At 48.0% G+C, this 12,173-nt stretch overlaps 5 protein-coding genes across 5 annotated transcripts; 1 reads left to right on the top strand and 4 right to left on the bottom strand.

Annotated features, from left to right (window-relative positions):
• Nucleotides 1-1,091: 1,091 nt before the first annotated feature.
• GIQ15_00139 (uncharacterized protein) lies at nt 1,092-1,627 on the bottom strand (the record flags this gene model as incomplete). Its single annotated transcript, XM_033547556.1, has 2 exons — nt 1,092-1,382; nt 1,436-1,627. The coding sequence occupies 2 exons, from the start codon at nt 1,625-1,627 to the stop codon at nt 1,092-1,094; spliced, it is 483 nt and encodes a 160-aa protein (XP_033408507.1).
• Nucleotides 1,628-1,880: 253 nt separating this feature from the next.
• Nucleotides 1,881-5,473, top strand: GIQ15_00140 (Ecm16p; the record flags this gene model as incomplete). Its single annotated transcript, XM_033547557.1, has 2 exons — nt 1,881-2,087; nt 2,141-5,473. 2 exons carry the CDS (start codon nt 1,881-1,883, stop codon nt 5,471-5,473), a joined length of 3,540 nt encoding a protein of 1,179 aa, XP_033408508.1.
• Nucleotides 5,474-5,782: 309 nt separating this feature from the next.
• Nucleotides 5,783-6,526, bottom strand: GIQ15_00141 (pre-mRNA-splicing factor cwc21; the record flags this gene model as incomplete). Its single annotated transcript, XM_033547558.1, has 1 exon — nt 5,783-6,526. One exon carries the CDS (start codon nt 6,524-6,526, stop codon nt 5,783-5,785), a length of 744 nt encoding a protein of 247 aa, XP_033408509.1.
• A 561-nt stretch (nt 6,527-7,087) lies between these two features.
• On the bottom strand, nt 7,088-10,494 carry GIQ15_00142 (phosphoethanolamine transferase class O; the record flags this gene model as incomplete). The annotated part of the gene is made up of 2 exons (XM_033547559.1): nt 7,088-10,030; nt 10,234-10,494. The coding sequence occupies 2 exons, from the start codon at nt 10,492-10,494 to the stop codon at nt 7,088-7,090; spliced, it is 3,204 nt and encodes a 1,067-aa protein (XP_033408510.1).
• A 1,018-nt stretch (nt 10,495-11,512) lies between these two features.
• On the bottom strand, nt 11,513-12,049 carry GIQ15_00143 (uncharacterized protein; the record flags this gene model as incomplete). The annotated part of the gene is made up of 1 exon (XM_033547560.1): nt 11,513-12,049. One exon carries the CDS (start codon nt 12,047-12,049, stop codon nt 11,513-11,515), a length of 537 nt encoding a protein of 178 aa, XP_033408511.1.
• Between the last annotated feature and the right edge of the window lie 124 nt (nt 12,050-12,173).

The following is a 12,173-nucleotide window of genomic DNA, read 5'->3' on the forward strand; positions in this document are numbered from 1 at the left end:
GGCATAAAAGTAGAAGGGTTAGAGAATGCGGCCTGACCAAAGATAGCCATACTTCTACCGAGGCATATATGTTCCATATATACTCGGCAAAAGCGTCAGCTCCACAGCCGATGATGATATTGGCTCTCATTTTGAGTTTGCGATCTACTAGCCTGCCATAATGCTGGAAGACTCTGGGACAAAACGGCAATGCATACAGTACCCTGCATGGCCCGGCGAACGGAGACCGAGATAGAAGAAGATACTGTCAAGAGTGCGTTGAAAAGCCATCCGTTTACTAGAACCGTTGCAAGGTGAGCTGAGCTTTTCTTCAAAGAAAAGGCCCATTTCATCTTTGCGTTTTTCCCCATATTGATTTGAGTGGTAGCATTTTATGCACGTCGGCCATGAATGAAATAGGTGTTGCAAGTGGGGAGTCGGCTTTGTCTGGCCTGTACCCCCACACTTTAGAGACACAAGGTCCATAGTCTATAATGTGCCTCTAACAAGTCGCGATGCGGCCAACCATAGTAAACTCCATGTACTCCGCAGCCGTTGAAAAGGTTCGCCTTTGTACTTTGTTCGCACATATATTCGACAAGGTGAAACACGAAAGTCCGAATTGCCGGATCAGGCACACGCACACGTGAAGGTCACGTGAGTCACCCCGGATTTTATAGATTTATACCTTGATAAAGTATAGCATGGAGAAGTTCTTCACAGGTATCTATATAGGTGCATAGGTTCGGGAGTACATGAACCGAGAATACAAGATCTAACAGTATGGCAGTTTCACCGACTCATGCTGCTTGGATATAAAAAATTCTAGCTGTCTATGCACTGATGCTATGAATATGGGTGCTGAATCGGTTTTGAGTATAAAATCTCATTTCTATCTTGAGCGTGATACGAATTCCCGGCCTGTTCTTAATCCCGAGGCCGTGGCTGGTCGTAAGATTTATCGTTCATCATTTAGAGTACGTTGGGCTTGAAGTGAGCCATTGAGAAGTAACGATCTCAACAACGCAGTGAACTGGCGTTGGAATGGACTTCCGACGTCCTAGCAGCCTGTCGGGGCTCTTTACACATATGGCCATCAACATCTCGTATGATCATAAGCATTCCAGAACAAGATCGACGATGCCTAGATATATATCCCGGTCGACGTCGGCTGTCTCTAGGCCAAGTCCCACGACCAACAATCTCTTCTCATCAGGGGACTTTGCAGCTATAGCTGTCGCAATTTGGCATGCATAAAGCTGACCGACAACTTCCCAATCGCCAGATCGACCACCAAGTAAAGGAGTAGCATTGAATTCCGGCCGAGGGAGGAGGCCATCTTCCTGATTCGCGAGTGTATTAAAGCCACCAGTAGGGCCTGAGATGTCTAGCGGGACGTGAAGCTGCAAAAGCATTAGGGCATTGTGAAGAAAACGATTCACTGGGGTTTCTTTACCCATTGTGCTAAGCGTCCATTCTGCGTCACGGTCACTAGAATCTTGTCTTGAAATGAGATAGCCATGACATCCGTCGGCTGCCCACCGACTACACCGGCAGCCTGTTTCGTGGAACCAGGATATGGCGCATGTCCCAAATTCGGGATTAACGACTCAACGTCCACCATCTCGACCTGCGATTTTGACGACATGTTGACCGCGCGCTGTGCAAGAACTTTGGAAAAAGAACCAGGACAACGACAAAAGAAGACCAAAAGGAAGCTCAAGAACAAAAATTATGTTTGCATGTTTTGCATGTATGATTAGCTAATGATAGACCCACTTTACTATCTTATCCTTACCGCCTTTGGTGGCAGAATTGTTTAATTTTTTGGTTCAAGCTCGATCTTTTAGTGGGCGGAAGATGAAGAATTATTAGATCTGCTGGTAAATTGCTGCATAAACATGCCTAAATTTGTTCCGCGACAGCGGAAACACAAGGCTCGGGATAGGGAGAACCAGCCGAAACAACCACAAGATACCAATGCTGCCGAGGTAGCTCCAGTATCCAAGGAGGAGAAGGAGGAGAAGAGGAGGAAGCTGAAGGAGGAATTGAGAGCTCAGCAGTCAAAGATCTCTGGCAAGAAACAAAAGCGACTGGATAAATATATTGTATGGGCCTTGTCTGAGATTTTTTCCACCGCGGCCGCTAACTATTTCGCTAGGACACCAAACTAAAAAAGGACGAGAGTTTGGCCCTTATCAAAAAACTTGCGAGCTCGAAAATCGATACAAGCCAGCTAAAAAGCTCTCGTGATTTGGCGCGATCAAATAAACCGCTCTCGAAGAAGCCATTGCAGACTTTGGATGATAAGCAGACTGCACCAACCTTGTCACAAGAAGGACCCGAAAGCTCTGACTCTGATGATGACCTTCCTTCGTCACGCACCAATGCTCACCTGCATGGCGATACGCCTGTGAATCCTGCGATTGGGAGTGGCCTAAAGAGGCCTTTGGAAATTGGCGATGACGGACGTCCCATAATAAAAAGGCGGAAGAGGGCACCAAAGGTTAAGCCAGCTGAAGTCCCCGAACCGCCATGGGAAGGGTTTGATTCGGAGTCTAGTTCGGATGAGCAAGAAGAGGCTCAGGCTAGCTCTACTGGCAATGGAGAGGAGTCAGAGGATGAATCTTCGTCAAATTCGGAGGAAGACAATGAAGCTTCATCGTCTGATAGCGACACTGAAACAGAGAAGAGAATCAAACCTCGCCAGTCTGCCTTTAAATCATGGGCCGTACAACAAATTAACGAAGCAGCCGGGTTTAATCCTAAAGAAAATGCAACTGCTCCCACCCTCCCGCCACAAGAAGTCAAGTGGTTCAAACCAAGAAATACAGCCGATGAAGAGGAGCCACTTCCTCAGGAACTAAAGGTTACAAACGGAGACACCAGTAGGAAGGCTTTCTCTATTCAGATTGATAGACCGGAACATATCCAGGCTTCCCGGATAAATCTTCCGGTCGTTGGAGAGGAGCAGAAAATTATGGAAGCCATCCATAACAACCCTTGTGTGGTGATATGGGGAGCCACAGGAAGCGGCAAAACCACCCAGCTTCCTCAGTTTCTTTTTGAAGCAGGCTATGGCAGTCCCGACAGCCCAAATCCTGGAATGATTGGCATTACGCAGCCAAGACGAGTAGCTGCTGTTAGTATGGCAAAGCGAGTGAGCGACGAGTTGGCGCAATATTCCGACCGGGTGTCATATCAAATTCGATTTGATTCCTCGGTTACACCTAAAACTGCAATCAAATTCATGACAGACGGTGTCTTAATCAGAGAGGTGGCACAAGACTTTTCGCTCTCGAAATATTCTACAATCATCATTGACGAAGCTCACGAGAGGAGCGTTAATACTGATTTACTAATAGGCATGGTTAGCCGCATTGTAGATCTACGGAAAACCATGAATGCAGAAAACTCTTCGATCAAACCGCTAAAACTAGTTATTATGTCTGCCACCTTACGGACTTCTGATTTCCTTCGAAATCCCAACCTCTTCCGCAGCGGAACCCCGCCCCTAGTTCAAGCAGAAGGTCGGCAATATCCTGTCACCATACACTTTTCCCGCCGTACCCATCGAGATTATGTTGAAGAATCGTTTCGGAAAATTTGCAGAGGCCACCGCAAACTACCGCCTGGTGGTTTCCTTGTCTTTCTCACGGGACAAAGCGAAATAAAGGACCTCTCAAAACGTCTCAAAGCTGCGTTAAAATCTACACAAACTTCTGGTCACTCCCAAGGCAAGGTTCAAATAAAGCCATCTGAAACTTCGTTGGAAGCTGACGACATTGACTTCGGCCGTGGCGGCCAGTCCGCTACTGCGTTTGATGGTGAGGATGACTATGATAGCGATATTAGCATCAAAGGTATGGATGATGACGAAGAGGACGATGAATTTGACGAGGAAGAAGGTGCCGTGGATTCAAAGACATCCGTACATATTCTCCCTCTATACTCTCAACTGCCCACAAAGGAGCAGCTCCGAATTTTTGAGCCAGTCCCCGAAGGCTCTCGACTTATAGTACTTGCTACGAATGTTGCTGAGACCAGTTTGACTATACCGGGAATCAGGTACGTCTTTGACTGCGGACGGTCCAAAGAGAAGCAATATGATCTGTCAACAGGTGTCCAGAGTTTCCCAATTGGGTGGATCAGTAAGGCGAGCGCTAGCCAGCGTGCTGGACGTGCTGGACGTACGGGACCTGGCCATTGTTATAGACTCTACTCATCAGCAATATACGAAGACTCATTCGCAGAGCACACAGAGCCAGAGATACTCCGCACGCCAATCGAAGGTGTTGTTCTGCAAATGAAACATATGGGTCTTCACCGTATCATTAATTTCCCTTTCCCTACGCCTCCAGATCGTGTTGGACTTGCAAAAGCAGAACGCCTTCTTAAAAATTTGGCGGCTTTATCTGCAGACGGACAAGTTACAGATGCTGGTCGACATCTCACACTATTCCCCCTGAGTCCTCGATTCGGCAAAATGCTACATATCGGCCATCAACATGGCTGCATGCCCTACACCATTGCTCTTGTCTCCGCACTCTCCGTATCGGAGGTGTTCATGCAAGAAAATCAACTTGATCTGAACCCTACGAGACCTAAGGGCGCTGATGATGACGAGGAGGAGGATAAAGTATACACCAATGCAGATCGACTCGAAGATGATGCCAGGGAACAGCGCAGAAAAGATTATCACAGAGCGCAAAGGATCTTCAGCAAACATGACGAAAAGTCAGACGCAATGAAGTTCCTCACGGCTGTTTGCGCGTATGCATATGCTCCAGATGGTGATCAATTTTGCTCGGAAATGTTCCTTCGCCCGAACGCGATGAAAGAAGCGTCACAGCTACGCCGCCAAATCTCTAATCTAGTTCGGATTAACAACCCCAACTTGCTAGGCCAGTTCGAACCTCGCTTGCGTGAACCATCTGAAAAGCAGATACAGGCTTTGAAGCAGATAACGGCCGCGGGATTCATCGACCAAATTGCTATCCGTGCAGATGCAGCTCCTGTCCGCCCTGAAATGGCCAGAAAACCACGAAGAGCCATCGATGTGCCATATCTGACGCTATTTCCATCACGCGACAGTTATTCCTCTGAGTTAGAAGACAGGGCTGTTTATATACACCCTTCCTCTACCCTCGCTAAACTATCGTTAAACGAACTCCCACAGTATGTCGTATATTCCCATCTTCAACGGTCTACGGCATCGCATGTAGGTGATAACCCGAAAGTGCGTATGTTCCCATTGACGACTGTGAGCGGGCTTCAGCTCTCTGCCCTCGCACAGGGCACGCCATTAATTGATTATGGAAAACCAATTGGGAAGATAGAGTCTTTGGGTGGTTCGCCAGAAAAGCGAGAATGCTGGGTGATTCCTTCACTTGTTGGGGAATCGGGCAGCACTGGCTGGCCGCTACCAGCTAAAAAGGTCATCCAAATAAAAGATAAAAAGCGTGGATGGATCATTGACCGCTTCATTCAATAGTGGAGAATATGCTCTTCCTTTGATATATACCGTCCCATTAGAGGGTTAGTTATTCCCACGTCTGCGCATTAGGAGCACTTTCTTTGATATATGGATTCAAAGGGATGAATATAATGTCTTGTATCAATATCAAAATATCAGTGTCTCCCAAGCGAGAACAAAACTTTCACGTTCGACGTTGCAAATACCAGGGCCACCAAACACCAATACTCCGGGCCAAAAATGCCAGTAGCAGCTCGTACAAGAAATAACCATCAATGTAACATGCAATATGGTATCAATCAAAAAGCAACACCACTAGCCAGACATTTACCACCGTCGACCAGAGTCTCTCCCATCATTATATCTATCCCTGCCTCCCCTATCCTGGTCTCCTTGACGACCGGAATCCCAAGGCGACTGTTCCCCCTCTCCCCGTATCCCCAGTGCCTTTCGTAACCTCTCGCTTTCTTCAATTTTGGCCTCCGCTTGCTCGTGAACTTGGTAGGTTTTAAACTGTTTGCGACCTTTATAACCACCTTTCTCATCATGGCCATTTGATTTCCGCTGCCCTCTTGACGGATATGGTTCATAGCCAGAATGATCTCTGTGTCTCGCGTCTCGAGAAGGTCCTGGTCGATGCCTACCCGCCATCTCATCCTCCAATTCCTTCGTTAATTCCGCACGAAGTTTATCAAGCCTCTCTTCTATCTCTTCTTCTGACAACTCAACTCTCTTTGTCCGCGTCTCCTTGCTGTCGCTATCTTGCTCTAAATCTTTCTTACTCCCTGTAGCATGTTTCTTATTCTCCTCAGCAATCTTCTCGTTTTCCTCTTCAAGCCTATCTCTTTCTTCTATGATTTGGACTTCAATGGCTCTTCTCCGGTCGTGCTCGAGAATCTGTTTGTCCGGTTGCCTTTGCTTAAAGCCTGCATCACTGTGGCCGTTCTCCCCGTATGATGCCGTCGGGGCTCCGTAGCTTGGATCGCGAGGTTTTAGGAGTGATAGATTGCGCTGAACATAACCCGACGTGCCACTCCCACGAGGGGTGGTAAGACCGACGTTTGAACTCATTCCCGTATGTTGGGAGGCAGGTATAGTAGTGATATTTGTTAGACAGACGATAAGAAGCGGCGCAACTCTGATCGTGAGGTGGCCTAAAAGAAACCAGGAAAGCAACCGCTAGTTCAGGATGGTATATGCTGAGGATTTAGTCAGGTTATTGCTCAAAATATGGGTTGTCGGTGGCCTCACTGTCGTGCTGGGCTTGTCGCTTGATTATCTTGAAGCTCGAGAAGCTTTCGCTCATCAAGATATGAACAGGCTTGGCATGATAACTTATCACGTGAGATGGAGATTTATGCGCCAGCAAAGATTTTTAAGAAACATGACTTGATATAGACACCACACGACCATTAGCCTCTATTCTTATTATACAAGAGAATGGGTTATTAAAAATATCAGTATATCCAACAAATGAAACCCAGCCTAAGGATAAAGTGTAAGCGAAAGTACTGAAAAGCCTGCCTTGGGTGTATTTTCCTGGGAGAAACTCCAGCATACGAGGAAATAAGCATATGAGTGAAGTCTCATATATATTCCATTGTTTGCCACGGATCAGACCTTGTTTGCGAGTTATGCCCATCCAAAGATTTCTCCTACGCTAATTGTGCTCCATCGTACACCGCCAACTGCGAGGAATGTAACTGCAATGTCGACCACGGCCAAGACTACAGCGCCCATCATGAAGCGCGGACAGAATATGCGATACAGCATAAGATGTCTCCTAAGCCAACCAGCCCACATTGTTGTGGCTAAGCTGATGGTTGCATAGTACAGCATGTGAGTTGCTGATGCCTGTGCAACATCACTCAAAAGTTTGTTCGTGGGAGATGACTGCAGAGGGGCCTTTTGTGGATCGCCCTGCGCAGGCGTTGGGGATGAAGAGGTTGAGGCATTGGATGGTAGTTTGGAGGTTGCACGCGATTCTATCGGCCGTTTCCAGAGCACTGTGAGTGGGACAGCAAGGGCGGATAAGATTTGGGGTCCAAATGTATTCAAAGTCACAAGGATAGGGGACCATGGGTATTGGACGGTCTTGAGAGGGATGAATGCGGTTTCCCACTGAATGCTGCTAAGAGTAGCTTGGTGGCCTGTTGTGAAATAGTGGAATGAGCCGAGTAATGCGAGAATGACAGGTCCCGTCGCGGAGTTGGTAGTAGTAAGTTTGTTTGTGTCTAGAATCTCCATGAGCGAGAGGATTTGCCAGATTTGGAGGCCAACGGCGCCCCCGCCCATTGGCTTCTGCAGCAGGATTATAGCGAGCGTAAAATTGACTAGGAGCAGGAAGTAGCGCGTGCCGTAAATGTTTGCGTAGCCAAGGATCGTGACGGAAGTTTTTGCTTCACCCGATTGAGGGCCCTTGGGGGTAACACCAATGCTAACACATGGCTTGGCCCATGCAAACGTCGTTGTCCCAGCGGCAAATGCAATCGCGAGTACAACCTGAGCCAGGATCATGCGTGCTGATTTCAAGTGCTCCTTCTGAATGGAAAACCAGTCGCCGTCATCCGCTGCATCAAGCGTCCAGTAGATTGCGACGACCAGTAGACCCATTCGAAATGCGAAGCCGATCCAGAAGATAGCTGATCCTTCGTACGACTTTGTTCCTTGATAGTATGATCGAATTATGGCTGGGAGGAGGAGTGATAGGAAGAAAGGAATTAAGAGTTGCAAGGGAGAGGATGTCGACGAATTGTTGGATGCGTAATATGTTGATTGGCAGTAAGGCATTTGCTCCTCTCTGCAAAGCCGAGACATTGACGCAAGCCTTCCGAGTAAAATGAAGACAATAGAATGGTAAAACCCAAGGACCTTATCTTCACTGACCTTTTGCCTCAACGAGGAGAAAGCTGCCAGTACGCCAAAAGTCGTTAGGAAAAAGAGAAGTATCTGGTCCTCCCAGATAGTATAAGAATTGGACGCAAACCCAATGGACTGCGCAATCGTAAAAATAAACATCAACCACCCCCATAAAGAGTCAGGGCAAATGCTTCCGACCCTGAGCTTGCTGTTCAATACAATCGAAACGGTGGCGACCATACCGCCCAACACACACCAAAGTACTATACTTTCAAGAAGAGGTTTATCCAGTCCGAGCCCAACATGTAGCATCGCACCGCCAGCAGTGCCAGCTAGGGAGCCGTATCCGATCCTTTGCAATAGTAAATATGTGATATCTGTTCGATTACCACGGATCGAACGAGCGTAATAGTGTAAGAATGTCACACCGGCAAAGAGTATAGCAATCCCCTGGGCCATGCTGGGGACATCGAACTTAGCCCACAGGCCCTTACATACGGACAGTGTAAGGCGCTGATACCTGCGGTATACCTCGTAGGCAGTCTGATACTGACCTTTCCTATTCTGTCCGTTGGCATGGATATCAGCCCAGCTGTGTTCAGCGCGCGTCCATTGTGAGAGGGGAGCTGATGTCTGGACAGCCTCGTTCCCGCGAGCCTTCGCGTATTCATGTTGATATCGTTTGATTTGGGCAGAGGCGAGCCTATTTACCGTTGCAAGGTTGCGGAAATCCTGGCCTGTTTTTCCAGCGAATGCCTCCTCGATAGGAGACCCAAGGTTATTAAATGGGATTGGTAGCCCGAGGAGCAAGGAGAGAGTTGGAACTAGATCTATTTGCGGGATGGGACGTTCCTTTGCTGTCTGGGGAGGTAGTAGGTTATCGGCGGCGACACGACCAAAGACGCCCTTTTTTGAATACATCCATAGCGCAGCTTCGATTTCATCATCAGATTCGCCTCCGTGGTCACCCTTAGGATCCATTCCATGATCACCCATCACAACCAGTACCGTCTTGTCGTCGATTGCATCTATCATTTTACGAATAAGCGTGTCCATCTCAGCTAACTTGTCAGCCATGGCAGGATGGTCTGGCCCATATCTATGTCCTGCGTGATCCACGCCGAGATAATGGCCGATCAACACATCCCATTTCGTAGAGTTATCTGCATGTAACAAGGGGAAGATATGATCTGTCACCCCGTTATCGACAGTGAACAGATCCCATACATTGAACGAATCGTATGCATGGGTAAGCTCTTCCTCGAAATATCCTGGGAATAGAGCATGCCAGGTATCGTCTCCCAAGTGCACAACGCGTTTCCCAGCAGACTTTAACTGCGCAATGATGTTATCCTCGTCAATAGCGGTTCCCGCAAAGTTCGACCCAGCATCAATAAATGTCGGCAAAGTACCTGTTGTCAGACCCTTAAGGCGTTGTAGGGTAGTCGTAGGCGGGTCCGCAATGAACGGCAGTAGAAACGCATCATTCGGCGACTTGACAGCTGTCTCGTAGAAGACGGGGATATTATTGTGAAATAAACGCGGCGTCTGACCGTCGTTCGTCGCCTGGAAAGGAACTGTAAAATCGTAACGGAGGGCGTCGATGATTATGACCACGGCTTTATCGAATGTCTTTGGGTGCCAGCATCCTTTCCCGGCGCCGTCCTTGGGAGCATCGATGCCTAGGTTTATTGGCGCAATGGCATCGGCTTCGTCCTGTAGTGGCAGCACGTCGCATTGGGATTTATCTTCCAGCACAAGCCGAGTTAATAGAAACCCTTTCGTGAAGAAGTATATTCCTGTTATATGCACGAAGCTATCCCAAGTATAATCCCACCATATTAGTTTCAATTATACGTATCTCCCCATCCTCCGGTATGGTGGCCGACTTACAAGAACCATCCTAATACCAGCATTACCCCTATATGTTGAATCTTGAACCTGCTCTCCTTCTCCTTATTCCGCTTTGCATCCTGTTCCTTCGTGTCCTTCGCTAGCTCCGGCTGGCTCGCAACGGGCCTTTTAGCAGACTGAATACCCTTCTTGGCCTCCGTAGCACGTTTTGCTTCCTCTTCAGCAAGAAGTTTGGCGAATTTTGCTTTTATTTCTTGGTATTCGGAGTTGGGCTTCGAGGAGGGGGTTTGCGCTGCGCCGGCTTTTTTGGAGGTGTTCGGTTTCATGATGATGCGCGCTAGGTCCAATGGAACTGTGGTAAAGCGAGGATGACGCTTCGTACGCCCTTCAATGGCGATATATCGATGCGAAGAGGATTAAATTATGCTCTCCGCCGTTGTGCTGTTATGATGTAGTTGGAAGAGCTGCGCGCTCATCGCCAATCTGCCTCGTATTGGGTCAATTGATGTTTCCCCCCCTTTCTGGACCGACGAGAAGCGAAATCGCCTACGTATATCAGCTCTTAAGATACCGCAAAGGCACAACTGGCAGTTAGTTGACGGTGGGAGTTGGGGATGTGTGTTCGCTACAAGTTTATGTCAACATTCGATGGTGGACGGTTTGATATCACGTGGTTTTACGATAGGGAGCTCGATCGATCAAAGCATAAAATAATTAGAGGTTGATTTACTAGCAAGCGTAGCCGAGATACAAACATTCCGTTTAACGCGCAAGTTCAGCATAGGGATAGGGGCGATGATGGGGGTAATGGGAGAGGGTTGTAAGTAAAATAAACAGACCAAGCTTCAATCTGAGATTAGCTCTCTCAAACGCACCAACACCGCAGTAGGTCGACATGATCAAGAAGTAGAAAGAAAATTCATCACACCAAATGAAATATAGAATAAAATGAAGATGAGAAGAAGAAGGATAATAATAATAATAGATAAAGGAAACAGTAGAAGGGGTATGCCACAGGGTTTCTACCCACACCCTAGGGACGTTTCAGGGCATGGTGGGTCATGACAGGGAATGTACAGAAACAAAGGTCAATGAAAGTAAAGTAAAGGTGAAGTAAATCCAGGTTTGCCTCCCCAGCCAGTGGAAGTAAGCCAAGGAGTGTTGAGTTGGATAAGGTAAGGTGAAAAGACACGGCTGAGAATTAGCGGGTGTTGGTAAGGGTGGTAGAAAAGAATGAACGCTCAAGCGTCGTGGTCATAAGAGGGGCAATCACAATCAAGAAAATAGAACGTGAGAGGGATCCTTTTGTTTTTGGCTTTCAAGGTCTAAACGAGTATTCGGGATCTATGAATACTGTTTAAGATCTCCCTTTTCCTTAAGGCCTCCCATCCTGTCGAGGTCTAGGGACTGGAATCGTTCGGCGCCATTGGATTGATATGGTGGCAGGTCCTCGTTGCATGGCTCAAGTCCGATGCCACCCTTCTCGCCTATCCTGACGACAACGACGCGGCCAGACGTGCGCTTGCCAGCAGCATCTTCCTCTTCAGGGAAGGTGATGTGGATTTCCGGGACAGGGCTCGATGGCCGGCTGGACGAGGAATCGACCAGGCCACGCTTCTCGTCGACCACGCACTGGCCGTAGGAAGTAGTGGTGATGGTGAGACGGCGGTGGTTGGCAGACTTGTCGTACAACGGGAGTTCAGACTGACGTTTCTGGATGCGACGTCTACGTCGGAGGAACATCAGAACACCGACGAGCGTGATGGCGAAGAGGATGATGGCAAGGAGCGCGATCAGGAGGTTGACGAGCTTAGGGTTCAAGTCGCTGCTACCATTCTTCTCATCGTCATCGCGCCTGAATATGGTGCGTAGGTTCTCCATGGATGTTGGTGGTACTTTTAGAAATGTGATCTCGGAACGTATGATAAGCGAGAGTGGCTGGTAGTAAAAGAGCGGACAGTGACGAGATCAATAGTATCAACGAAGGTATATCTAATAGCCTAGA

The sequence above is a fragment of the Arthroderma uncinatum genome (genome assembly GCF_011692745.1).
Source record: "Arthroderma uncinatum strain CBS 119779 chromosome Unknown scaffold1, whole genome shotgun sequence".
Taxonomy (NCBI): Eukaryota; Fungi; Ascomycota; class Eurotiomycetes; order Onygenales; family Arthrodermataceae; genus Arthroderma; species Arthroderma uncinatum.